This window comes from Pongo pygmaeus, chromosome 13, assembly GCF_028885625.2.
Source record: "Pongo pygmaeus isolate AG05252 chromosome 13, NHGRI_mPonPyg2-v2.0_pri, whole genome shotgun sequence".
NCBI lineage: Eukaryota > Metazoa > Chordata > Mammalia > Primates > Hominidae > Pongo > Pongo pygmaeus.
This window is the reverse complement of record NC_072386.2, coordinates 102,217,187-102,244,396: the sequence shown is the minus strand read 5'-3', so window position 1 is coordinate 102,244,396 and position 27,210 is coordinate 102,217,187. Positions and strand designations below refer to the sequence as shown.

The window sequence follows — 27,210 nt, the reverse complement described above, 5'->3', positions numbered from 1 at the left end:
AAAAGACAACCTACCCAATAGGAAAATCACTTGATCTCATACACACACAAATACACACACACAAACATACAGATGCATACACATATACACACATACACACATACACAGCCACATGCATAATTAGACAATTCACGGAAGAAGAAATCCAAAGGGTTCATAAACATCTAAAACATGTTTAATCTCAGCAGTAGTCAGAGAAACGCAAATTAAAACGAGATAGAATTTTTCATGCATCAGCCTGGCAAAAATTTCTAAAGAGCAATATATTCAGTACTGTTGGGTATTCAGGAAAATGATGATCCCTTTCTGGTACTGTTAATGTAAACTGCTATACATTTTTGGAAGGAAAATTGGCAATATCTATTAAATTTGAAATGCTCTTAGAATTTGAGCCAGCAAGCCAAAACAAATCTATGCCATAGAAAGTATTCAAGAGCATATGTCCAAGAATTCTTACTGCAGCATTATTTGTCAGTTTCCAAAAAATTGGAAACAATCTGTTAATCCATCAGTAGTGGAATGTTTAGATAAATCATGGCATGTAGTTACTGTAAAATATTATGCAGCTATTTTTAAAAGTAATAATTTTTATATATAATTAGCCAATCAACGTTGTACATGCATATCTGAATAAATTTGTATGAACATACAACAAAGTGTGAAAAGAATCAACCCAGATTGTTAATATTGCTTATCTGGGAGTTGGGGTGGGAATGGCGATTACTTTCTCTGTACACATCTTTGGATGGTTTTCCTGTTTATAGTGAGGATAAGCATGTGTTATTTTTGTTTTTTGTTTTTTTGTTGTTGTTGGTTTTTCTGTTTGTTTGTTTCTGATACGGAATCTTGCTCTGTCCCCCAGGCTGGAATGCAGTGGCATGATCTCAGCTCACTACAACCTCCGCTTCCCAGGTTCAAGTGATTCTCCAGCCTCAGCCTCCCAAGTAGCTGGGATTACAGGGGCGTGCCACCACACCCGGCTGATTTTTTTTTTTTTTTTTTTTTGTATTTTTAGTAGAGATGGGGTTTCACCATGTTGACCAGGCTGGTCTCGAACTCCTGACCTCAGGTGATCCACCCGCCTCAGGCTCCCAAAGTGCTGGGATTACAGGCGTGAGCCACCGCACCCGGCCAATTTTTGTAACTTTTACAAAGATATTTAATTTAAAATTGATTTTAATAAAAGGTAGACATCCAAGAACACAGGATGATTAATGCACTTCAATGTTAGGTGAATATCTTTAAAACTGATTATTGTCAAACATTAAAACCATATAACCGAAGCAAACTGCACACACCTGTACAAAATAAAGGAAGTAACTTAAGAAAATAAAGTGACTTATCCACCGACATTTCACAATTAGTATTTGAACAATCAACTCAAAAGACACCCATGTGTTAGTAAAATAAATAAATGCATGTTACTTCTTGCAATCTTCTGGGAAGGAGTTTAATGCCAAGCCGTTTCATGGAAAAGACAGGAGTTAAGAAATATGGAGGAAAGAATAATTATTCCTCATCAGGCAAGTCTGGCGATACTTAAATGTGTGTATGTAAGGGGGTGGCTTTAATTAAGGTATAAAATCCATATGTGCCAATTGAAAAGCAGTATCTTCCTGGCCCTCCTCAAAAGTTCTTCTGCTACCAAGCCATGACCCACACCTAGCCAGACTCCTGAGGCACGTTTGCCTCCTCTCTCTTGCCTTCCTCTTTCCCTGAATCTGTCTGATTGCTAAATCCTCCCACCCTTACCTCTGGAAGGCTTCTGCCCTCGCCCTCCTGCTAACTCTGCCGCGTTTTGCCGGGCCTCGCTAACAACATGGGAGCCGCCACTCCCAAAGAAGTCCGTACTGCTTTGCCGGGTCGTCCCAACCCTTCACAACCAGCTCTTTCTAGCCTCACGCCGACTTCTCCACCGTCACACTCCGCCCAGTGCTACGAGGGTTCTGCTCACTCCCGAGGACCTCGGCGCTGCCCAGGCTGCAGCCTCGGATCCCCACAAGCCTTACCTCTCTAGGCTGTGCCCACTCGCGGACGGAAGTGCCCGGAGCCCAGGGGGCGGGGCCTGGTCTGGCCAATGGAAGCACAGAGTCCAGGCTCAGCGGTCACGTGTCCAGCGGGCGGGAATTTTACCCCAGGAAGAGATGCAGGAGGCGATTTTTACCTCAGGTAAGAGCCCTGAGAGGCTGGAGGCAGGAGAGAGGGTGATTTTGAGGGCTGAGGGGAGGAAAAGGTCGTATGGGACCAAAGAAGTATGGCAGCTCAGGAATCTCTGGGAAACACATCTGTGAGGCCCGGCCGATGTGGCTCTGTAGAGACAAAACCCCAGACCCACCGTCCACTTAACCTGAGAATAGAAGGTGTGAAGGGCTCAGAGATGCTGGTGGGATTTCAGCCCATTAACTAGAAGTTGTATGGGCTAAACAATAAGGGGAAATAGGTGCATCTCGCCTTCTCTGCCGTGTTACATTTTTTGTCTGTTTTAAGACAGGGTCTTGCTCTGTGGCCCAGGCTGGCGTGCAGTGGCGTGATCTCGGTTCACTGCAACCTCTGCCTCCCGGGTTGAAGAGATTCTCATGCCTCAGCCTCCTGAGTAGTTGGGACTACAGGCCTCCTCCACCACGTCCGGCTAATTTTTATATTTTTAATAGAGACGGGGTTTCACCATGTTGGCCCGCCTGGTCTCCAACTCCTGACCTCAAGTGATCCACCCGCCTCAGCCTCCCAAAGTGCTGGGATTACAGGTGTGAGCCACCGCACCTGGCCCAGGATAATTTTTGTATTCTTTGTGGAGACGGGGTTTTGCTATGTTGCCCAGTATGGTCTTGAATTCCTGGCCTCAAGTGATCCGCCCGCCTTGCCTCCCAAAGTGCTAGGATTACAGACCTGAGCCACCGCTTCCGGCGGATCTTATGTGTTTTTTTTTTAAGTGTGGTTTTTATGCGAGTGAGTGAAGAAGGCAGAAAGCTCCTGATGCCTTAGGCTGGTGGGGAGAGGTGGGAAGCCAGCCCGAAGATTCACACTCACGTGTGAGTGCTTTTAAATAATCTTGGGGCCTGGCATATGGTGGCTCAGGCCTGTAATCCCAGCGCTTCGGGAGGCTGAGGCGAGAGGATTGCCTGAGCTCAGGAGTTCGAAATCAGCCTGGCCAACATGGCGAAACCCCATCTCTATTAAAAATACAAAACTTAGCCGGGCATGGTGGCACCCGCCTGTAATCCCAGCTACTCGGGAGGCTGAGGCAGGAGAATCGCTCGAACCCGGGAGCTGGAGGTTGCAGTGAGCCAAGATCGCACCATTGCACTCCAGCCTGGGGGACAGCAGAGGGAGACTCTGTCCCCAAAAATTATTTGATTAAGTAATTAAATCATCATCATCATCATCATCATCTTGGGAAAGCTTACTTCCTGGCCTTGTGCCTGACCTCATTATCGTGTGCATTTCCATTTTGGTCCAGTAGTCCAGTAGATGTTAGTTAGGAAGTAGCACAAGAGAAATAAAATCTTTAGAAAAAGGTAAAAAAAAAAAAAATTCGAGAATTGCTGCAATTCAAAACTTGATAATTTTAAATTACCCTCTCTCTAACAATGATTTTGTTCATTTCCCCCATATCTTTGGTTTTAGAAATAAGAGCAATCTATCGTTTTTGCTTCCACCCACCACTATTAGATGGATTCGATATCTGTATTACAATGAAATAAACTTGATAAACGGGATTCTAAGCATGTATATAACATATGGCATCTTATTAAGTAGTACATATTTAGCATGAATTTCAGTGGTTGACTTCAATACAAAAGTAATTATTTCTTAAGGTAATTGGTGAGAGTGATAAATATGAAACTGATAGAAATACTAGGCTTCACAAGAAAAGAAAAGTTAATATAAATGCTGACAATAAGCTGAATGGGTAAAGTCAGTAAAGTTGAGTTTGTTGTTAACTTTTTGCAATGGCTTTTAGAATGAGACGATCAGTTTTTTCTGAAAGTGCAACACCAAGAAATGGAAATTCTAGAATCAATATTTGCTTGAAAGATCAGTGATAGGCCGGGCACGGTGGCTCACGCCTGTAATCCCAGCACTTTGGGAGGCCGTCTCGACGTCTCCACGGGCAGATCACAAGGTCAGGAGATCGAGACCATCCAGTCTAACACGGTGAAATCCTGTCTCTACTAAATATACAAAAAATTAGCCGGGCTTCTTGGCGGGCACCTGTAGTCCCAACTACTCGGGAGGCTGAGGCAGGAGAATGGCATGAACCCGCGAGGCGGAACTTGCAGTGAGCTGAGATCTGCCCACTGCACTCCAGCCTGGGGGACAGAGCGAGACTCCGTCTCAAAAAAAAAAAAGATCAGTGATACACTGGGTGGAAAAGACATAGAGGTGCAATGATTGGAAATATTCTCAGAGAAGTAACCACCAGTAAAATAATGCCACGTTGGTCTTGTTTAAGAGTGAAAGAGGGTGGCCACACTATATATTCTCCACACCACAGAATCTAACAATATTAAAGACAATTCAGATAACATATTTGTCTCATTTTAATTGGAAAACATATTGTAATATCCAAAAATCCTTCTGAGTCATTAAACAAATAAAATAATTGTGCTCTGGATTGTTTTTGTTTTTGTTTTGAGATAGAGTCTGGCTGTGTTGCCCAGGCTGGAGTGCAGTGGTGTGATCTTGGGTCACTGCAACCTCCACCTCCCAGGCTCAAGCAATTCTCGTGCCTCAGCCTCTCGGGTACCTGGGGCTACAGGTGCACACCACCACGCCCAGCTAATTTTTGTATTTTTAGTAGAGATACAAAAATTTTGTATTTTTGTATTTTACATCATGTTGACCAAGCTGGTCTCAAACTCTTGGCCTCAAGTGATCCACCACCTCAGCCTCTCAAAGTGCTGGGATTACAGGTGTGAGCCAACACGCCTGGCCTGGATTATTTTAAAAGTTTGTTTTTAGTTTTTTACTAAAAGTTTTACACAGAAGTTACTCTGTCCTAGAGTAACTTCAAAACTGTAATTCCTTGAGTTCTCAAGTAAATGAGAACCATCCCGGACTAGTTAAGCATTCTAAATTTTACTTATTGCTTCATTAGATGGATTTGTTGATTTACCAATATGCCATAGTTGCTTTATTCCAAATGAGCTAGCTACTAGAAAATTCTAACTTTAGGCTTCTTATTTTCTAAGTAAGAGAATGGAAACAGTTTCACAAACTGTTTCCCAATTTTCCAAATCCTCCACTGTTTCAGCACAGAGTGCTGCCCTTGGTTACCCAGTTTCAAGACCACTTGAGAAATATGGTTATTCTGGGAACACCACTCCGGCAATCTTGTAAATTTCAGCCTCTTTTGCAACAAAATGATCACATTAAATATATTTCCACCAACCAGCTAACAGCTATATGGTTTAAACAATAAGAAAATATTCAATTTTATATCAATATACATTATTTTCATATTAGATTTAAAATTATAGTAATGTATATTATTTTTACCAATGATTATCATTCAGAGCCTTTTTAAAAATGAGTGAACCAAAGTTTTGTGATTGAGATTTTCTGCACTTGACTTGCTATTTTACCAGTGTTTAATTTTAATTTTTGTATTTCCAGATGTTGAAATTTACGCTGCTTTGAAAGAAAGAAGATATGTTTTCAGCATTGAAATATCATGCAATAGACTATTTATATGAGGTAGAGTGTTAGTGGCTTACTGTCTATTTACTGAGAATTATGATGTAAAAAGTGTTAACTGCATTCAATATAGGTTGAGTATCCCTTATCTGAAATGCTTAGGATCAAAAGTATTTCAGATTTCTGATTTTTTTTCAGATTTTGGAATATTTTTATGTATATAAAATGAGATATCTTGGGGATAAGACCCAAGTCTAAACACAAAATTTATTTATATTTTATATACACCTTATCCACATAGATTGAAGGTAATTTTATACAATATTTTAAATAACTCTGTGCATGAAACAAAGTTTGTGTACACTGAACTAACCATCAAAAAGCAAAAGTGCCAGTATCTTCACCACCCACTGGCATTATATTGGCACTCAAAAAGTTTTGGATTTTGGATTTCAAATTTTTGGATTAAGGATGCTCAACTTGTATATGATAATTTTGCAGTAATCCTTAGATTATTAGTCTAATTACTTTTAGATTTATTGAAAATTATTTTCCACATTTAATGTCTTTAAAATGCCACTTTTGGCTGGGCATGGTGGCTCACGCCTGTAATCCCAGCACTTTGGGAGGCCAAGGCAGGCGGATCATGAGGTCAAGAGTTCGAGACCAGCCTGGCCAACATGGTGAAACCCTGTCTCTACTAAAAATACAAAAAAATTAGCTGGGCATGGTGGTGGGCGCCTGTAATCCCAGCTACTTGGGAGGCTGAGGCAGGAGAATCGCTTGAATCCGGGAAGCAGAGGTTGCAGTGAGCCGAGATTGCGCCACTGCACTCCAGTCTGGGCAACAGAGCGAGACTCCGTCTCAAAAAAAAAAAAAAAAGCCACTTTTGGAAGGAAATTATTAAATTAAAATAATCAAACAATTAAAATGAATCCAAAGCTGTCAGGAGAAAAAAATGGAAACGCTTGACAAGTGTGGGGTGATTTTGCTAACAATCTGGAGTGATCTTTCTTGAAATGAGTGGAGAAAAAAGAATCCCAGTTATCTCTATAAAATAATAGTAATAGCATACATTGACCACTTTCTGGGGGACAGATACTTTGCCCTTCTGATGGATTATATTAGGGTGGTGCAAAAGTAATTGCCGTTAATTTGCCATTAGTTAATTAAAAGTAATGGCAAAAGCCGCAATTACTTTTGCACCATCCTACTATCATTTTATCATCATAAGTACTTTGTGAGGCAGATACTATTATTTTACAGGTTTTACAATTTTATAGGTTAGAAAACTAGTTTCCAGATAAGTTAAATAGCTTTTATAATTGTCAGAGCTAAATTTCAAGCCCAGACACATTGTTAGGAAACTAACTAGAACAATTGTCATGCAACAGTCTGTTGTTCTTATGATCTTAGTTGACAAGTTAAATTTTTTTCTTTGTAACACTGACCCCATCTACCAAGGAAAAAAATTACTCCAGTATAATAAAACTGTGCTACATTTTACAGGAAATAAGAAAGACATGCAGGCATCTTCTGGTTTTATTATTCCCTCATAACTGAGAGAAGCAAATGTGTAGTTAAAAGATATCCATGGTAGGAATCAAAAGTCATCATAACAAAACATATGTATTGGCCACTTGCAAAATTAGTCTGTATTCAAACATCCTGAAACTTTTTTTTGCCCACGGCATTTTGGTTTCTGCTGGTATACAACACTCCGTGATATAATACAAACGCAATACTAATCAATGGCAAATCTTGCAAAAGATGCAGGACTTGGTCAAGTTCATGAAAATGGTGTTGAGGAACCGCTCAAATAACAAGTAAAGATATTATGAAGTTCATGCAAAATTAGATCAGTTGACAGACAAGAGGAAGAGAATGGTTTGAATATCAAAGGAGTCAGAGATGCCTTGGGAAGATCTTCAAACATTTTCTAAAAATATCTTTTTCATGATCAAAGGTGAAGCAATGAGTAGTATCATGCATATCATCATATAATACAGTTTGTGGGAAAATTATGACAAAAAGTAATAATTATAACTATAAATGAAATTTTGTTATGAAACTTTTTATAACTTTCATTTTTTAGATTAAATACTAATCAACCTTTTTTTTTTCCTATTTACTGTGAATCTTTGGTCCTTATTTGATATAAATTACCTTAAGTAATCTTTTTCTCTTTACCACTTATCCTTGGATAATAAGGACTTCTTATTTAATATGTTATAACACCTTCAGCAAACATTAAAAAGTCTTGGGAAATAATGCAAGAAATTATCATTTGTCCAAATACATAGAATAATGAATTATGTGAGAAATTAGAATCACTGGGGAAGGGCTTCATAGAAGAGATATTGTTTAAGATGGGCCTTGAAAGATGAGTTGGATCTCGATAGAGAAGTATAACAGGGCATTTTCAGAGGTACAGCGTAGACCATGGTGTTAACCAGGGAGTGACCACTGAACATTAAGGGAGGTAGTGAAGAGACTAGTCTATTTAGAGAGACTAGAGTAATGGAAGATAAAGTTGGAAAGTAAAGGCAGAGCCAAATTAAAGAGAACACTGACTCATTTACAGACTTATTAACTGTTTTAACATTCCTTTAAAGAAACAGTTCCCTTTATTATATATATTTTTAAAAATTAGAAATGAATTTTTGGTTGTAACAAAGGAAATAATGCAAAGATAAAATGAAAGTTAAGACATCCACATTATACTGTTTAGTGAAAAAAAGCACATTGCTAAGTGCTATGTAAATGATGTCATCCCGTTTTTTGTTAAGTACTTATACATATATTTTAGCTTAACCTAGAAAAAATATGTGTAGGAAAATACATCAAACTACTACTGATATTACAAGGGGCCTTGACTTTCTCAGTTATGTGGTTCTGTGTTATCTGATACAGGCATACCTCAGCAACAGCAAATATCACAATAAAGTCAGTCATATGGATTTTTTGGTTTCCCAGTGCATATAAAATTTATGTTTATACTTGGGAGGCTGAGGCAGGCAGATCACCTGAGATCAGGAGTTCGAGACCAGCCTGGCCAACATGGCAAAACCCTGTCTCTACTAAAAGTACAAAAATCAGCCGGGTGTGGTGGTGGGCACTTGTAATCCCAGCTACTCAGGAGGCTGAGGCAGGAGAATAGCTTTTTTTTTTTTCATTTTTTTGTTTTTGTTTTTTTGAGACGGAGTCTCATTGTGTCACCCAGGCTGGAGTGCAGTTTGAACGCGGGAGGCTGAGGTTGCAGTGAGCCAAACTCATGCCACTGCACTCCAGCCTGGGTGACAAGAGCGAGACTCCGTCTCAAAAAAAAAAAGTTATGTTTATACTATACTATAGTCCATTAAGTGCAGTAGCACTATGTCTTAAAAAACCATGGACATACCTTAATTGAAAAATACTTTATTGCTAAAAAGTGATAATAAATAATTACCTGAGTCTTTAGCGAGTCATAATCTTTTTGCTGGTGGAGGATCTTGCCTTGATGTTGACAGCTGCTGACCGATCAGACTGGTGGCTGTGGCAATTTCTTAAGGCAACAGTGAAGTTTGCTACATTGATTCTTTCAGTCACCAAAGATTTCTCTGTAGCATGCAATGCTGTTTGATAGCATTTTACTCACAGGACTTCTTCGAAAATTAGACTCACTCCTATCAAACTCTGCTGCTGCTTTATCAACTAAGTTTATGGAGTAGTCTGAACCCTTTGTTGTCATTTAAACAATGTTTACATTATCTTCACCAGGAGTAGTTTCCATCTCAAGAAACCCCTTCCTTTGCTCATCCATAAGAAGCAACTCCTCATCTGTTCAGGTTTTATCATGAGATTGCAGTAATTCAACTACAACGTCAGGCTCCATTTTTAATTCAAATTCTTTTGCTATTTCTATCACCTCTATAGTTATGTACTTCCTCCACTTAAGTCTTGAATCCCTGAAAGTCATCCATGCAGGTTGGAATCGACTTCTTTCAAACTTCTGTTCATGTTGATATTTTGACCTCCTCTGATGATCACGAATGTTCTTAATGGCATCCAGAATGGTTCTCCTTTCTCAAAGGTTTTCAATTGACTTTGCCTAGATCTATCAGAGGAATCACCATCTATGGCAGCTATATCCTTACAAAATGTATTTATTTCTATAAGACCTTAAAGTTGAAATGACTCCTTGATCCATAGGCTGCAGAACAGATATTGTGTTAGTAGGTTTGAAAACATTAATCTCCTTGTACATCTCCATCAGAGCTCTTGGGTGGCCAGGTGCATTATCACCAAGCAGTAATATTTTTAAAGTAATCTTTTTTTCCCCACAAAAGTAGGTCTCAACAATAGGCTTAAAATATTCAGTAAACCATGTTGTAAATACATGTACCATCATCCAGGCTTTGTTGTTCCATTTATAGAGCATAGACAGGGTAGATTTAGTATAATTCTTAAGGGCCCTGGGATTTTCAGAATGGTAAATGAGCATTAGCTTCAGCTTAAAATCACCAACTGCATTAGCTTCTAGCAAGAGAGTCAGCTTGTCCTTTGAAGCTTTGAAGACAGACATTGACTTCTTTCTAGCTATGAAAGTCCTTGTTGGCATCTTCTTCTAACAGAAGGCTGTTTTGTCAGAACACACACATTTATCAATTAATTTGCTGTCTTATATGGTGCAATTCATGCCACCCCCAAACAATTACAATGGTAACTAACATCAAAGACCACTGATCACAGATTATCATAACATATAGAATAATAATGGAAAAGTTTCAAATGTTGGGACAGTTACCAAAATGTGACACAGGAAGTGAGCACATGCTTTTGGAAAAATGGCACAGACAGATTTGCTCATCTCGGGGTTGCCACAAAGCTTCAATTTGTAAAAAAAAATCTGCAGAGCACAATAGAATAAAGCACAATAAAGTGAAGTATGCCTGGTTTTTTTGTTTTTTTTGAGACGGAGTCTCACTCTGTCACCCAGGCTGGAGTGCAGTGGCGCGATCTCAGCTCACTGCAACCTCCACCTCCTGGGTTCACGCCATTCTTCTGCTTCAGCCTCCTGAGTAACTGGGACTACAGGCACCCACAACCATGCCCGGATAATTTTTTTGTATTTTTAGTAGAGACAGGGTTTCACCGTGTTAGCCAGATGGTCTCAATCTCCTGACCTCGTGATCCGCCCGCCTCGGCCTCCCAAAGTGCTGGGATTAGGTATGCCTGTTTTTTATAAGGAGCATGTATTACTTTTAAAGAAAAATCATATAAGTTTCAAAGTATAGAGAATTTTAATATATTCTGAATATTGATAAATAGTATATGTTAAAAGATTTTCTAATCTTTCTTTCTTCCACAGAATGTGGTTAGAAAGAAGTTTTACAGAGATGCTTTATTGCTTCGAATCCCTTCATGTTTATATCAAGATGAAAGTTACCATGTAGCAGTTACTGATAATAAATTTAGGAGGCCATGGACAAGAGGTATGTTTGTTTTCATTTCTTAAAAATGTGTTTTAAGAGCCATTTCAGAGTTTAGCACAGCAAATTATTAAGAATATGCAATGCTTTACTAATTAAAAACTCATTGCATCTATTCATGTCAGAATTCCAAGAAGTTAACAACTTAGTATTTTTATTATAGAATTTAGGTAACTAAATAAGGAATTGGAAAGCTTATATTTGCTATGAATAAACCAAATAAAATATATGTAGATGATGAAGACTTAAAATAGTCTAACATTGTAAACATTTGCTTTATTATAATAGAATTTTTCTTGACTATCTGAGGCCTACTTCAAGTTGTAATGGCACACCGAATACAAAATTATTTTTAAGCATATATGTATAAAATAGTTTTTTGTTTGTATCAAGTCATGGACTAGTAAAGAAGTAGCCTCCTTGGAGGAGTCAAGTCCGTTAACAGCATTTACTTGGTATATATTATGTACCAAATACTGTTATAAGTACTAAGGACACAGTTACTTAAAAGACATAGAAGTAGTCTCTGCTCTCAGTGGGTTTTAGACTGGTAAGGAGGATACAGCAACAAAACCATTAAATATATAAACTAGTATCTGATATTGATAAATGTATAGAGAAGAGACAGTAATGCTAAGTGATATGAAATTGCGGGAGTAGGGAGTGCTATTTCCTGAGATGGTTAGGGAAATGTCTCTCTCAAGAAGAGGACATTTGAGTTGCGACTTGAATGATGAGAAAGCAACAACCATGAAAAATATGGGGGAAAAGCCCTTCAAGCAAATGCAAATTTCCTGACTCAAGAATGAACTTGATGTGTGTAAGGACCAGAAAATTAAGCTATTGTGACTCGGTAATGAAAAAGGGACTGAGAAGTAGGCAATTTCCGAATAAGTCTTTGTGGGCCATAACAGTGAGTTTGTTTGTTTGTTTATTTTTATTACTGCTGCAATAGACTGAATGTGTCCCCCCAAATTTATATTTGAAGGTGGGGCCTTTGGGAGGTGACTAGAACATGAGGATGGAGTCCTCATGAAAGGGATTAGTACCCTTATAAAAGAGACCCCAAAGAGCTCCCTTGACCTTTCTGCCATATGAGGCCAGCAAGAAGACAGCCACCCATGAACCAGGAAGTGGGCCCTCACTAGACACTGAATCTTCTGGTGCCTTAATCTTGGACCTCCCAGCCTCCAAAACTATGAGAAATGAATGTTCATTGTTTGAGCCACCCAGTCTATGATATTTTTGTTATAGCAATGTAGACTGACTAAGACAATTGTGGCTATGGGAAGTCACTGGACAATTTTAAGAAAGGGAATGATATAACCTGATTTATGCTGTAGAAAGATAGTTATGATTGTCTGGAGGATAGAAAGGGTGGGGATTTAGGAGTCAAGAGTAGAGACAGAGAAATCTTATCAGGGAGCTATTGTAGTAGCCCAGAATCTAAACTCTGGATAAAATATTACAGTGTCTCAGACAAGGCTTATAGTAATGGAGATGTGAGATGTGCTTAAAATCTAGCTTATTTTACAAATTGTCAACAGTGAGGGGGTTACAAAATAGAAGAATAAAGATTTTCTTCTAGGTTTTTGACCTGAGAAACCAGGTAGATGACAGTGCCATTTCCTAAAATAGGGAAAGGCTTATAGAGAAGCCAATTTGTGGTCAGAGTCAACAGCTCTGCTTCGGCCAGATAATTAGGCATCTAAATGGATCATTAAGAAGGCAATTGGTTACATTAATCTTGAGCACAGCTGCTCAGGACAGTTCTCTGGGTGGCCTTGGCCTCCTTTTCTCACTTGAAGTTCTTAAGAATAACTATAAAATGTGCTGGGAATGCAACATTCTGAGATAAAGGGGGAGCTGGCCAGAACAGCCTAGGCTCTGTCCAAGTCTTCCCCCACCCACAAAACAGGATGTCCTTCAGTGCTTTAGCCCAGCACGTCCTTTGACCTCAGAACGTCAAACCCAGGTGGACTGCTTTCTGGGGTTCTTCAGCTGCTGTGCAAGTGTGGCACATGAAGACTTCATTTGCGCTGGGCAGCTTTCCTGAGCCTTACGGGACCAGTTCACAATGAATCCTAGGCTTCTGTTGTCCCTTGTTACCTATCTGTAAGTAATAAATCTACTTCATGTAACTTCCTGTGTATGGGTATTCTGTCTCACCATACTCAAACAAGTTGGTAATCAGTACACAGTGAAACTGCTTCTCAAGCTGGAGCTTCAAATTGGAGTTTTTAATGTGTAAATTACACATAACCTGTGAAATTAGATGAAGTCACTGAGAACATGAGTATAAATAGATTAGAAGGCCTAGGACAGAGCCCTGGAACACTCTAACAGTTAAAAGTCTGATGTAAAAGGAGTTACCTAAGAAGCGAGATAGGAAAATCAAATGATTCTGGCATAGAATTCTAAAGAAGAAAGTGCTTCAAGAAGGAAGTAGTAGTCCAATGCATTGGGCTCCTGTTAAAAGCTCAAGTTATCTGAGGATAGTGAGTTGACTAATTAGCTTGACTAAATGTAAGTCATTGATGACTTTGATAAGAGTGGTTTGCCTGGAATATTGGTTATTAATATGATTGGAATATAATTGGAGTGTGATAGGAATATATTGGAATATGATTGGAGTATGTTGAGAAGATAATGGGATATGGGAAAGTGAGAGAGTGAATTTGAATATTTTGGGGAATTTTGCTATGAAGAAAAATTTTTAAATGATGGACTAACTTATGGGAGAAGTGGAGTAAAGAGTTATTCTGTGTGATTTTTAAAAAACACATGATGAGAGAGACTGTAAAATGTTTGCCAATGGAAACAATTTTGGTAAAAAGAGAATAAGACGATGCAGGAAAGAAAAAGGATAATAGGAGTTAAAGGGGATAGGATCAAGAGCACAGTTAGAGAAGTTAGTATTCAGCAGGAACTAAAATAATTCTTCCCCTGTGTAGATAGGAAGATAGGGTTTGTAGGTATTTATGCCAGTAAATTGGTAGAATTGGTGGTGGAAAATGAGGTAGTTCTCTGTATCAGTTTTCTATGTGAAGGTAAGGTCATACACTGAAAGTGGAAAATGGAATGAACACTAGAGATTTGAAGGGGTAATGTGTGAATTAGCTGTCTTGAAGAGCAAGAAAGCCAGTTTTGTTTTTGTTTCTTGTTTTTGTTTTTGTTTTTTTTTAGACATCATCTGTGGTCAAGAAAGCCAGTTTTATTAAGGGGTATACTATTATCATCTGTCAATGTTGGGTAGCCATTTGAAATTTATGGTCATAATTTGGAATGAGTTCCTTTAGCATGGCTGGGTGATTTTTTTTCCAGTAATTTTCAACTGTTTTAGTGTACATACACAGAAAGTGTAGAGTAGGGGTTGTCCTAAGTTAGCACAAGAGAATGAGAGGCAAGAGAATCAAGACTCTTTGAAAGCAATGGTTATGGGACTGGCTATGGAAGCTAAAGTGTTCTAAGCAGTTTGCATGCCACGTTACATTTAATCTTTACAACAACATTCTGAAAAAGCTATTCTTCCTAGTTTGCACATAAAAAAAAAAAAACAGAGGTGCAAAAAGGTTAAGATGTTTACCCAAGATCATATAGTTAATAAGTAGCAGTCCGAGGATTAAAATCTAGGCAGAGTGTTTCCAGAACCTGTACTCTTAACCACTAAACTTTTTTTCTTTTTTTATTTTGATATGGAGTCTTACTCTGTCTCCCAGGCTGGAGCGCAATGGTGCTACCTCGGCTCACTGCAAGCTCCGCCTCCCGGGTTCACGCCATTCTCCTGTCTCAGCCTCCCCAGGAGCTGGGACTACAGGTACCCACCACCATGCCCAGATAATTTTTTTGTATCTTTAGTAGAGACGGGGTTTCACCGTGTTAGCCAGAATGGTCTCGATCTCCTGACCTCGTGATCCACCCGCCTCAGCCTCCCAAAGTACCACTAAACTTTTGTATTTTTTTTTCATGTTTTTCAGTGAGGCACAGGGGAAGATTTGTTCAAGGTAACAAAACTAGTAAGAAGTAACACTGGTGGTAGGTAGAATACTCAGTAGTATATTCTGACAGTAGTATATGACATGGTCTTTCTCCTTAAGGAACCAAAGGTCTAATTTGAGAGATAAGCTGTGTACACATACAAATTTATTTTATTTATTTATTTATTTATTTATTTATTTATTTACAGAGTCTCACTCTCACCCAGGTGCCCAGGCTGGAGTGCAGTGTCACAATCTCTGCTCACTGCAGCCTCTGTTTCCCAGATTCAAGGTATTCTCCTGCCTCAGCCTTCCAAGTAGTTGGGACTAGAGGCACGCACTGCCATGCCCGGCTAATTTTTGTCTTTTCAGTAGAGATGGGTTTTGCCATGTTGGCCAGGCTGGTCTCGAACTCCTGGCCTCAAGTGATCCGCCCACCTCAGCCTCTCAAAGAGCTGGGATTACAGGCGTGAGCCACTACGTGCCGCCCACAATTTTAAATATAGGACTGTATATGGTTGAGTACCCAAGTGCTACTGACAATATTATGGCCCTTCAAGGAGAATGTATCAGCTTGAGCTGGAATGGCTAATAGAAGCTTCATGAGGTATAGCATGAGCAGTTGAAAAGGACTATTTGGGATGTTAGTGCTGTATAAGCAAAAGAGAGGCTATAAAATGAGGGTGATATGTTCAGGTGATATTGTTCTAACTGTAGTTGATTGAGGGGCGGGGGTAGGTTGATGATAATGAGGATGACTATTTAAATATTTGGAATCAGGTATCACTTTGAAAAAAATACATTTGTGGACAAATAAAGATAAAATCATAATGTAAAAGGTGAATGTTTGGCTTCCTTGAATTAAGTGTAAAAGAAAATTCCAGACGTTAATGTTAACCATTATCCTTTGTAGTCTCAGCTGTTTCAGTTCCGGGAATGACAGCTACCTCAGTCTTGGACCAATGGAAAGCAAGTTTCTTTGTGGAGGATTTCCTTGAGAAGTATGTATCCTTAATCTCAAATTTCTCTTTTACATCTAGTAGAAGATAAACAGTAAGTTCTCCAGATACCTAAAGAGGGAAAATCTCTTCCTTTATCTCTTCATGGATTTTCTTCTTTTATCTGAAGAAAAGGTCCTAATTTGAACCACAAAGGAGTGGTTAATAAGAGTGACTTATATCTTCTTTTTTAATTAGTAAACTTTCAATTAGTTTATCAATTAGTAAACTTTCTGTAGAAAGTAGCTATAAAAAGTCCTTTATATTAAAATTAGTCATTTTTTCCCCTATATTATAAATACAGATTTAAGGCTATTTTGTAATATATTTGGTCAAAACATTATTTATTATTTAAGCATTCATCAAATATTCATTATCATCCTATATATTAGATACAAGATATAAAAATGAATAAGACATAGTCTTAACCTTCAAAGAACACAAAAAAACAAGGAATAGAGTTTTATAAAGAAATAATTACAATACAATGTGCAAAGTATAATGACAGAGATAGGCACCCGGAGCATAATATGAGGAGGAACATCTAACCTGTTCTACATTGTAAATGTAGGCATAAAGTAGAGATTTTGGTGCAATTTAATAATTTACTCTGTTGCTTCACTTCATGCACAGAATGCTGATCCAGCCTAGGAAAGATTTTGTTATTATTCACATTTTCAAGTTTCTGTAATTTAAATTTTCCTTAGTTGTGCTTAAAAGAAACAAAAAAACATTGAAAGGTGTCTAGACTCTGGATACAGTGAAGCCCAATATACCATCTCTGTCACCTAGGAATTTAAAGTCAGGTTAGGAAAATAATAGATAAACATAGAAAAAATTAACAATGCAAGAATTAAATGGTAATCTAGGATGACCAACATAAAGTCTATTACAAGGGATATAGCCAATTAGAAGTATGTATCATATAAGTAAACTCCTAGCAGTGAGGAAGCAGAAAGGCATAGTGAAAAAAGCTCTGCACTATGAATTAAAATATGTAGCTTTTAAGCCTTGACTGGAAAAGTCAAGTGCTAACTACTTTGCTGGTCATTTTACCTGTGACCCTCATTTTATCAGTATGATGATGATAGATCAGTGCTTCTCAAACTTTACTGTACATATGAATCCCCTGAGGATCTTATTAAAATGCAGATTCTGGTTCAGTTAGTCTGTTTTGGAGCCTGAGATTCTGCAATTCTAATCTATTTCTAGGTGGTATTGATGCTGCCAGTCCAAAGACCTACCTTGAGTAACAAGATACGAGACGGTCTCTAAGACATCTTTTCACCTTATGAGTTAGATTGGTAGAGCTGTGCATTTATAACTAGGAGAGGTCAGCTTCATAGAAGTAGGAATTGAGCTTGGGCTGGGCAATCAAAGAGAAATTAACTTGAGAGAAAGCATTTTGGGCAGAGGAAACAGCATGTCTCCAGGCATAGACACAGGATATGCAATAAGTGTTTAGCAAAGGCAATAATTAGGCTAGTTTGGTGAAAACTAAATTATTGTTTCGTAAGGTGAAAAAAGATCTTAGCGATCATCTCGCATCTTGTTACTCAAAGTAGGCCTTTGGACTGGCAGCATCAATACTACCTAGAAATAGATTGGAAATGCAGAATCTCAGGCTCCAAAACGGACCAACTGAATCAGAATCTACTTTCTGTCTATTGATTTGCCTATTCTGGATATTTCACATAAGTGGAATCATACAATATGTGCTTTTATTGTGATTGGTTTCTTTTACTTAATATAATGTTTTCAGGGTTTATCTGTGTTGTCACATGTATCTGTGCTTTATCTCTGTCTCTCTCTCTTTTTTTTTTTTTTTGACAGAGTCTCACTCTGTCACCTAGGCTGGAGTGCAGTGGTGCAGTCTCAACTCATGGAAACCTCCGCCTCCTGGGTTCAAGTGATTCTTGTACATCAGCCTCCTGAGTAGCTGGAATTACAGGCATGCACCACCACACCTGGATAATTTTTGTATTTTTAGTAGAGATGGGGTTTCACCATGTTGGCCAGGCTGGTCTCAAACTCCTGGCCTCAAGTGATCCACCCGCCTTGGCCTCCCAAAGTGCTGGAATTACAGGTGTGAGCCACCACTCCCCACCAGTACTTTCTCTCTCTCTCTGTCTCTTTTTTTTTTTTTTTTTTTGAGACAGTCTCTCTCTGTCACCTAGGCTAGAGTGCAGTGGTGTGATCTTGGTTCACTGCAACCTCTACCTCCCAGGTTTAAGTGATTCTCCTGCCTCAGCCTCCCGAGTAGCTGATATTACAGGCACCCACTAACACCCCCAGCTAAATTTTTCGTATTTTTAGTAGAGACGGAGTTTCACCATGTTGGTCAGGATGGTCTCAAACTCCTGACCTCAGGTGATGCACCCACCTCAGCCTCTCAAAAGTACTGGGATTACAGGCGTGAGCCACGGTGCCCAGTCCATTCATAACATTTTTTTACCAGCTGAAATTATGTTATATACTTATTTGTCTATCTTCCTTTTAGCAGATAAGCTTCATGAAGGAAAGAACTTTGTTTTGTTTACCATCCCATTCCCAGTATCTAGAATGGTGTTAACACATTGTAGACACTCAATAAATAGTTTTGTTAAGTTTGCAAATTAATGAATAGGAGTAGATGAACTTACTCAAAAAGAATGATATAGAAGGAAAGCAAAGATAATTTAGAGTAGAAACCTGGGAAAGACCAGTGTCCACAGGTTATGCAAAGGAGGAGGCACCAGTGAAAAGAGAATAAATATATTGGACAGGGAGGTGGATGAGGAGAGCCAGGAAACACTGATCTTCATAGATCTTTTATATCTACAGAAAGAAAATTGACTAGGTAGTCTCAAAACTGTAGTACCAATTATTGTTATAGAATGCTGACCCTGTCAGCAACATTTATTTTAAAAGACAGCACCTATGTAGGCACTAAGTTCAGTATATAACGATCCACATAGGAATCAATGATCTCAATGAATAATATGGACATGGAAGAGTTAAAATATTTTTTCTTCTACCTTGTATTTTCTTAGAGTAAAGGATAAATTCTAAAGCTTTCTCCACCTATGATTTTAAGATATGACACAATTGGTCTTTTCTCCAATTATATTGGAGAGTTATATTGATTTTGGTTCTTTCAGTCTGCACAAGGGAATTATTAGGGCAGAAATATTCCAGGATATTAGGAAAAACGGATATTAGGAAAAACGTATATTAGGATATATAACTAAGTGGAAGATCTCTTGTAATGCCAGCCATTACAAGATATCAATCAGGAAACAGGTAAGGGCAAGGTTAAAAGAGCCAAAAAGATGTCCTCAGGACTAGCAACAGTAGGAAGTTGAAACCGCCTTTGCAAAAATTGTAACTGAGGAAATTATGACAGTGAAAGAGATCAAACCTAACTGATTCCATCCTGCCTCTAACCTTTAAGCTGTCCTTGTTCATTCCTGGGTGTAGGCTGAACTAACCTTGGGAAGGAATTTAGTGTATGATTTGACTCTGAAACAAAATTGATAATAGCCCTTTCCTGAAAAGACCCACTTTTTGCCTGGGGACCAGACTGCGTTTGTAGGACTAACAAATTAGCTACAAGATTAAAAATTTTGGTTTAGGGGTCATGCGGCCTCTGGCTGCAAGAGTCTGAACCTCTCCAAATTGCTCCTCAGGATGACATCACTATTGTAAAACCCAAGATCAGGGCTTGAGATATTTTGCAGACCCTGCACTCTATGGATCAGCTGATACCACCTAGCTGGTAATCTGGCTCAACCAGCTCTGCGATCCACCCAGGAGCAGAAGACCCCAAGAAAACCTCACTTCCACCCCCCTATATTTCCATCTCCAACCTGACCAGTCAGCACTCCCCACTTCCCAAGCCCTTACCTGCCAAATTATCTTTAAAAACTCTGATCCACAAATGCTCAGGGAGACTGATTTGAGTAATAATAAAAGACCGGTGTTCTGCACAGCCAGCTCTGCATCTCTATCCATTGCAATTCCCCTGTCTTGATAAATCAACTTTGTCTAGGCAGCAGGCAAGGTGAACCCATTGGGCAGTTACAAACTTGTTACCACCCTAAGGTTGAAGGAACAAGGTGCCTGGGCAGTTACCAACCTAGTAAGAACTACAGGAGCAGGGCTGTCTGACAAAAGATGTAACTTTTGGTGGAAGAGTGCAGCCAATTCCAAACTGTGGCCTAACAGAGAAGGATTTGGGAGGAATAATATTCCAACCTGTCTCCCTCACCTTTGATCTTCTGCCAGTGCTTTCCATGGCTGAACCCATCTAGAAGCCAGAGGACAAGGAAGCTTTGTTAGTTCATAGAGGTTAGCTTCCCAGGTTACGGAACAGAACATAAAAGGCTGGGTAATTTTATTGAGGAACAGACATTGAATATCTAGCACAAGAGCAGTTTGGCAATGTGTGGCAAAACCTGAAAATCTGTATACTTTTAACTTCATCATTTCTGTTTTTAAGAAATGTATTTCAGATTATTAGTGCATATAGATGTTCTTTGCATTGTTGCTAATAATGGCAAACAATTATAACAAACTTAAATTTCCAACAATAGAGAATTGGTTGAATAAATTATGATTTACTGATACCCTGTTTATCCATTCAAATATTAGGTGAATGTACATTGATTGACATGTAAATGTGTTCATGCTTCATTTTTTTTACAGAAAAGAACAGGTTATAGAATACTGTTGTCATTAGTCCACTATTGTTTAAAGATTTTTTTAATTGAGAAATTTACATACTTTTTATATTTATCTTGAATGATGCGAATATAGATGTTTCTTCTCTGTGTCTGTTGGAATTTGATAATTTTTTTCCACAGTGGACATATATTATCTACTAATAAAAGTGTTTTAAAATAGGACATACATAACATTAGTAATTTTATATTGTCACAGAAAAACAATTACAAGAATGGTGACCCAGATTAATTGTGAATTTGAGGAAGTTGTTCCAAGTTCAAATCCAGACTCCCAAATTGAAGTAGAGGAGGTCAGTTTATACACCCACATGGACTACAATGAAGTCTTTACCCCTGTCAGTTGTTTAGAAAAATGTTCAGCACTTCAAAACCAGAACCAAGGTAAAACATTTATTTTATATTGTTGTAAAACATTTCTTACTGATATACACATATTCTTTTCAGTGAGTTTTTTGTTTGATTTGAATGAAAAATTTTTTATTAAAGATCCACCTGCATAACTCTAAGCTTTGCCACATTAGGGCAGTATTTCCTCATTCATATTAATCCTCTTTGTAAGTTGGGTTATTTTTGGAGTTTAATTTGCTGGGCCTCAAAACAACCTGCAGAGATTTGATCATAGTATGCCTTCAACATACTGCTACAATGACATTGGCATCTTTTTAAGATCCCATGATATAGCAATCCAGTGTAATATTAAATTACTATATTATGAAGTGATGATTACATTTTGGTTTTTAAAACATAATAAATATTTTCAATATCATCTAATTTATGTGAAACCAAGGTTCAAAGTGGAGATGGAATAGTTCCAGTATTAAGTTAGGAAATATACTCAGTTTTACAAACATACTCTCAAAAATAATTAAAAGTAGGCCAGACACTTTGGCTTACTACGCCTGTAATCCCAGCACTTCGGGAGGCCAAGGCGGGTAGATCACCTGAGGTCAAGAGTTTGAGACCAGCTTGGCCAACATGGTGAAACCCCATCTCTACTCAAAATACAAAAATTAGCCAGGCATGGTGGCAGGCACCTGTAATCCCTCTACTTGGGAAGCTGAGGCAGGAGAATCACTTGAACCCAGGGGAAAGAGGTTACAGTGAACCGAGATCACGCCACTGCACTCTGGCCTGGGCAAAAAGAGCAAGACTGCATCTCAAAAAAAAATTTTTTTCAAGTATATTTTATTCAAATTTGATTCCAAATGTCTCATCTTACTAGAGGATGTTGAATTCTTTCAACCATGTAAAAACTTGCTGAAAATTGCCTTTCTTGTATGTATAACAGCCTATTCTTTTTTTAAATTACAGAACTTAGGGTTCTATTATGTGATTATTACTATCATTTAAGAAATGCTATAACTTCAACATGAAAAATAATTTGATTCTTTTACTGTTATTTTTATGTAGATATATAAATTACGTATAAAATTTTTAGCATTGGCAAATAGCTGTGTGATGATATATATATAGAGAGAGAGAGAGAAATTCCTCTTATAGTTGGAAGAGATAGAGAGATTAGTTGTATTAAGAACTAAAACTTGAGAGCATGATATAGTAGAAAGAGCCTGAATTTGGAGTCAGAAGACTTGAATTTTCAGTCCAAGTCTACTCGTAAAAAGTGGAACATCACTTGAGGCCAGGAGTTTGAGACCAGCCTGGGCAACATAGCGAGACCCTGTCTCCACAAAAAGATTTTTAAAAATTAGCCAGGTGTGGTGGCAGTCCTGTAGTCCTAGCTACTTGTAAGGCTGAAGTGGGAAGATTGCTTGAACCCAGGCATTCAAGGCTGTAGTAAGCCATGATCGTGCCACTGCACTCCAGCTTGGGTGACAGAGTGAGACCCTGTCTGGAGAAAAAGTGGTTTTGAGATTTGGGAGAAAATTTTTATGATTTTTAAATTTTCTTCTATAATTTATTTCTATTATATATTCTTCTATTTTTAAATAATTTTTTTTGTGGGGATAAACTAATATATGTAAGTTTATATAAGTATATTTAAAGAGATGGCTTATAAAAACTAATGGGTTACACAAACATAGTAGTGGCAAACTAGAAGCTGCTGTCGGCTAGAATCAACTATTGACTGAGAGAAAATATGCTTGAATTTCCCAAATGCATACAAATTGTCCATATCCTATATTTCCTCAGGTGTCCTGTGTCACCGGACATCACTTTATAAATTTAGATTTTTAATTGTATTTATTTTCTTTGCAATTATATTGATTGCTGCCAGATTTGTAGATACTTTGGTCTTATTGTGTAAATCAAAAGAAACATAGTATATTTGGGGATTTGTAGATATGCTATGTCTTATAAGAATTATAAATAATTACTAAATTATAATTTCAAAACACATATATCTTTAAAACATAAAACAGTGGCTGGTTTTCTTTTATGGTTATTGGTTTATTGATATTTGCTAATTTTTCTACAATGTTCACATATCATTTGTTAATACATGAAACTCTTGAGCATCCCTCTAGGTATCCTGGGAACATATAAGCAAATATAAATGTAGCTTTTATTTTTATTTTTAAAAATAAAGTTAGGCCAGCCATAGTAGCTCATGCCTGTAATTCCAGCACTTTGGGAGACCAAGGCGGGTGGATCACCTGAGGTCAGGCGTTCGAAACCAGCCTGGCCAACATGGTGAAAGCCTGTCTCTACCAAAAATACAAAATTAGCTGGGCATAGTGGCAGGCACCTGTAATCTCAGCTATTTGGGAGGCTGAGGCAGGAGAATCACTTGAACCTGGGAGGCAGAGGTTGCCATGAGCTAAGATCACACCATTGCCCTCCAGCCTAGGCAACAAGAGTGAAACTCCATCTCAAAAAATAATAAAATAAAATAAATAAAGTTGCATATGCATATAGTTTAGAGAGTCAAATAGTTTGTTAAAGTTTACAATAAAAAGCAGCAATCTGACTTATCATTTTAAAATGGTGGCACAGAAGCAAGCTGGCTTCACTACTCATACAGGAAACCAAAAACAAATATACAGTGCTAAGATTTTCGCTAGCAACGACTCACATCTCAAATATGAGGATGAGACAGATCCTAGGGACACAGAGAAGTGAAAAAACTTCAAGCAGATGGTAGGAGAATCCAACTTCCACATCCATGATGCCCCACCCTGCCCATTCTGCCTGACAACAACCAGATGGAAAATCTTCCCCCAACTAATGGTTTCTATGCTGGAAAAAGTGAGAGTGGAATAGTCAACTAGCTTTCCCTCCATCTTGGATTCCCTGGCAGGAGACTTCTTTCTTTAACCTGTGGAAAGCATCATGACTGCCTGAAAGGAGAGAAAAAGAGGAGAGAAGGGATTACCTTCCCCAGCCCTGGAAACTCTGATCTGTAACTCAGGCAAAGGAGCCAAATCACAGTAGCTAATTTGTGCCACAGGTCCCTTGGGCACAAACCTCTAGCCAGACTTCTGTCACTGTTGGGATAATCATTTTCAGACTCTCCCATTTGGGGCAGACAGTGCCCTGATCATTTGCTAGAGGCAAGGCAAACCTGGGCTTAAGATATCACCTATAGCCAAGAAAAAGGCAATAGTAGTGAAGATTTGCTAAGAAAATATATCCGATAAAAACTAAGACAAGTTGAATAGAGGAAGCTGGAATAAATAACCAATCCTTCAATGCAAAGACATAGACATATACCCAGAAGAAACAACACTGAACAGGGAAATGTGACCTCTGCAAAAGGACAAAGGAAAAATCCAGTGACTGACCCTAACAAGAGAGTCATTTGTGAGCTCTCTGACCAAAAATTCAAAAGAGCAGTTTCAAGGAAATTCAGTGATCTCTAAAATAATACAGAAAAGCAATTCAGAAATTTGTTGGAGAAATTTAACAAAGAGAATTTGTTAAATTTTTAAAGTTATCTTTAAAAACTCAAACAAATTTTGGAACTGAGAAATACATTTGCTGAGCTGAACAACTAATTAGAGGCTCTCAACATCCAAATGGAACAACCAGAGGGAAGAATCAGTGAGCTCAAAGACCAGCTATTTGAAAATACAGTCAGAGGAGAAAAAAGAAAAAAGAAAGAAAAAGAACAAAGACTGCCTACAAGATATAGAAAATTATCTCAAAAACCAAATCTAAGAATTCTTGATGTTCAAAAGGGAGCTGAGAAAAGGCAGAGGGTAGAAAGAAATAATACAAAATTTTCCAAAGCTTGAGAAAGATATAAATCTCCAGTACGGGAAGGTCTGATAATACCCAAGAGATTCAACCCAAATAAGACTACCCCAAGGTATGTAATAACCAAACTCTCAAAGGTCAAGGACAAAGAGAAGATCTCAAAAGCAGCAAGAGAAAAGAAGTAAATAACATATAAAGGACCTCCAATTATTCTGGTAACAGACTTGCCAGTGAAAAACCATATAGACAGGAGGGAGTGGAACAACATATTCAAAGTGCTTAAAGAAAAAAAAAGCCATCTAAGAACATTGTATCCAGCAAAATTACACTTTGAATATGAAGGAGAAATAGTCTTTCCCAAACAACTAAAGTTCAGAGAATTTACCCCCATCAGACCCATCATCTTACAGTAAATGCTAAAGGGGGTTCTTCAATCTGAAAGGAAAAAAAACAACATTAACATACAAAAAGAAAACTTTTCTTTATTTACCTGCTGGTAAAATTAAGTACATGAATACTTAATTTTAAGAATTCTCTAGAATACTGAGAATACTCTGTTACAATAATTGTGGTGTGTAAGCACTCATAACTAGTATGAAGCCCAATCAAAAACAATAGCTATAGCAACCTGTTACGAGACGTAGTATAAAAATATGTAAATTGAGACAACTAAGTCAAAATGTGGCATTTTGTGTGTACGTGTGTTTGTCTTTGTTTCTATTCCTTTCTTTGTAATCCAAAATATTATCTCTTTAAAATAACTTTTTATATCTATACAATGTTTTTTGTAACCCTCCTGGTAACCACAGCCCAAAAACCTACAATATATTCACTAAAAATAAAAAACAACAAATTAAAACGTACTACCAGAGAAAATAACCACAAAAGAAGACAGTAGGAAAGAAAGAAAGGAGTCTTAAGACTATCAGAAAATAGGCAACAAAATGGTAGTAGTAAGTCTTTACTTAATAGTAACACTGAATGTAAATGGTCTCAATTTTCAAATAAAAGGCTTAGAATGGCTGAAGGAATTAAAAACGCAAGACCAAACTATATGCTGCCTTCAAGAAACTCTCTTCACTTATAAAGACACACAGACTGAAAGAGAAGCAGTAAAAAATGATATTCCATGCAACTGGAAACCAAAAATAGCAGGAGTAGCTATACTTATATAAAATAGACTACAAATCTAAGATTGTAAAAAGAGACAAAGATGATCATGAAAGGAGTCAATTAAGCAAGAGGATATAACAATTATAAATATCTATGCACAGAACTCCTAAGTATATAATGCAAACATTAATATATCTAAAAGGGTAGACTGCAATATAATAATAGTCGTGGACTTTAACACCCCACTCTCAGTAATGGACAGATCATCCAGAAGAAAATCAACAAGGAGCATAAACTACACACTAGAATAGTCCTAACTAACATTTACAGAACATTTCACCCATATGATAGCTAACTTCATACTGTGTATTTTGTGCTGCAGAATACATATTCTTTTCATCAGCACATGGAATATTCTTCAGAATAGACCATATCTTAGGCCACAAAATATATCTGAAAAAATTTTAAAAATAGAAATCATATCAAGTAGCTTTTCTGACCACAATGAAATAAAACTAGAAATCAGTAACAAGAGGAACTTTGGAAAATGCACAAACACATGGAAATTATACAACATGGTCTTAAATGGCCAATGAAAAAGTTAAGAAGGAACTTTTAAAATTTCTTGAAACAAATAAATGAAAATGGAAATAAAACATACCAAAATCTATGGGGTATGGCAAGAGCCCAATACCAAGAGGGAAGTTTATAGCAATAAATGCCTATATCAAAAAAGTAGAAAGACTTCAAATAAAATAACTTAATGTTGCACCTCGAGGCACTAGAAAAGAAAGAACAAGAACAAACCTCAAATTGGTAGAAGGAAAGAAACAATAAAGATCAGAGCAGAAATACATGAAACTGAGACTAAAAAAACCAAAAAACAAAAAAACAGAAGATCAACAAAATGAAAAGTTGGTTTCTTGAAAAGATAAAACCTTTCGCTAGATTAAGTAGGAAGAGCACAAACCCGAATAAATAAAATCAGAAATGAAAAAGGAGACATAATAACTGAGACCTCAGAAATACAAAGAATCATTAGCAAGTATTATGAACAACTATATGCCAACAAATTGGAAAACTTAGAAGAAATGGATACATTCCTGGACACATACAACCTATCAAGATTGAA

At 37.7% G+C, this 27,210-nt stretch overlaps 1 protein-coding gene across 1 annotated transcript in view; it reads left to right on the top strand.

Annotated features, from left to right (window-relative positions):
• Positions 1–2,091: 2,091 nt before the first annotated feature.
• The window catches only part of SHOC1 (shortage in chiasmata 1), a 113,043-nt gene continuing 87,924 nt past the window's right edge, over positions 2,092–27,210 (top strand). Inside the window, exons 1-5 of the mRNA XM_054500512.2 lie at positions 2,092–2,169; positions 5,617–5,697; positions 10,988–11,111; positions 15,999–16,086; positions 21,004–21,188. Of these exons, the coding sequence (XP_054356487.1) occupies positions 5,653–5,697; positions 10,988–11,111; positions 15,999–16,086; positions 21,004–21,188 (442 nt within the window). The 5' untranslated portion in view covers positions 2,092–2,169; positions 5,617–5,652. The remainder of the gene's footprint in view (positions 2,170–5,616; positions 5,698–10,987; positions 11,112–15,998; positions 16,087–21,003; positions 21,189–27,210) is intronic.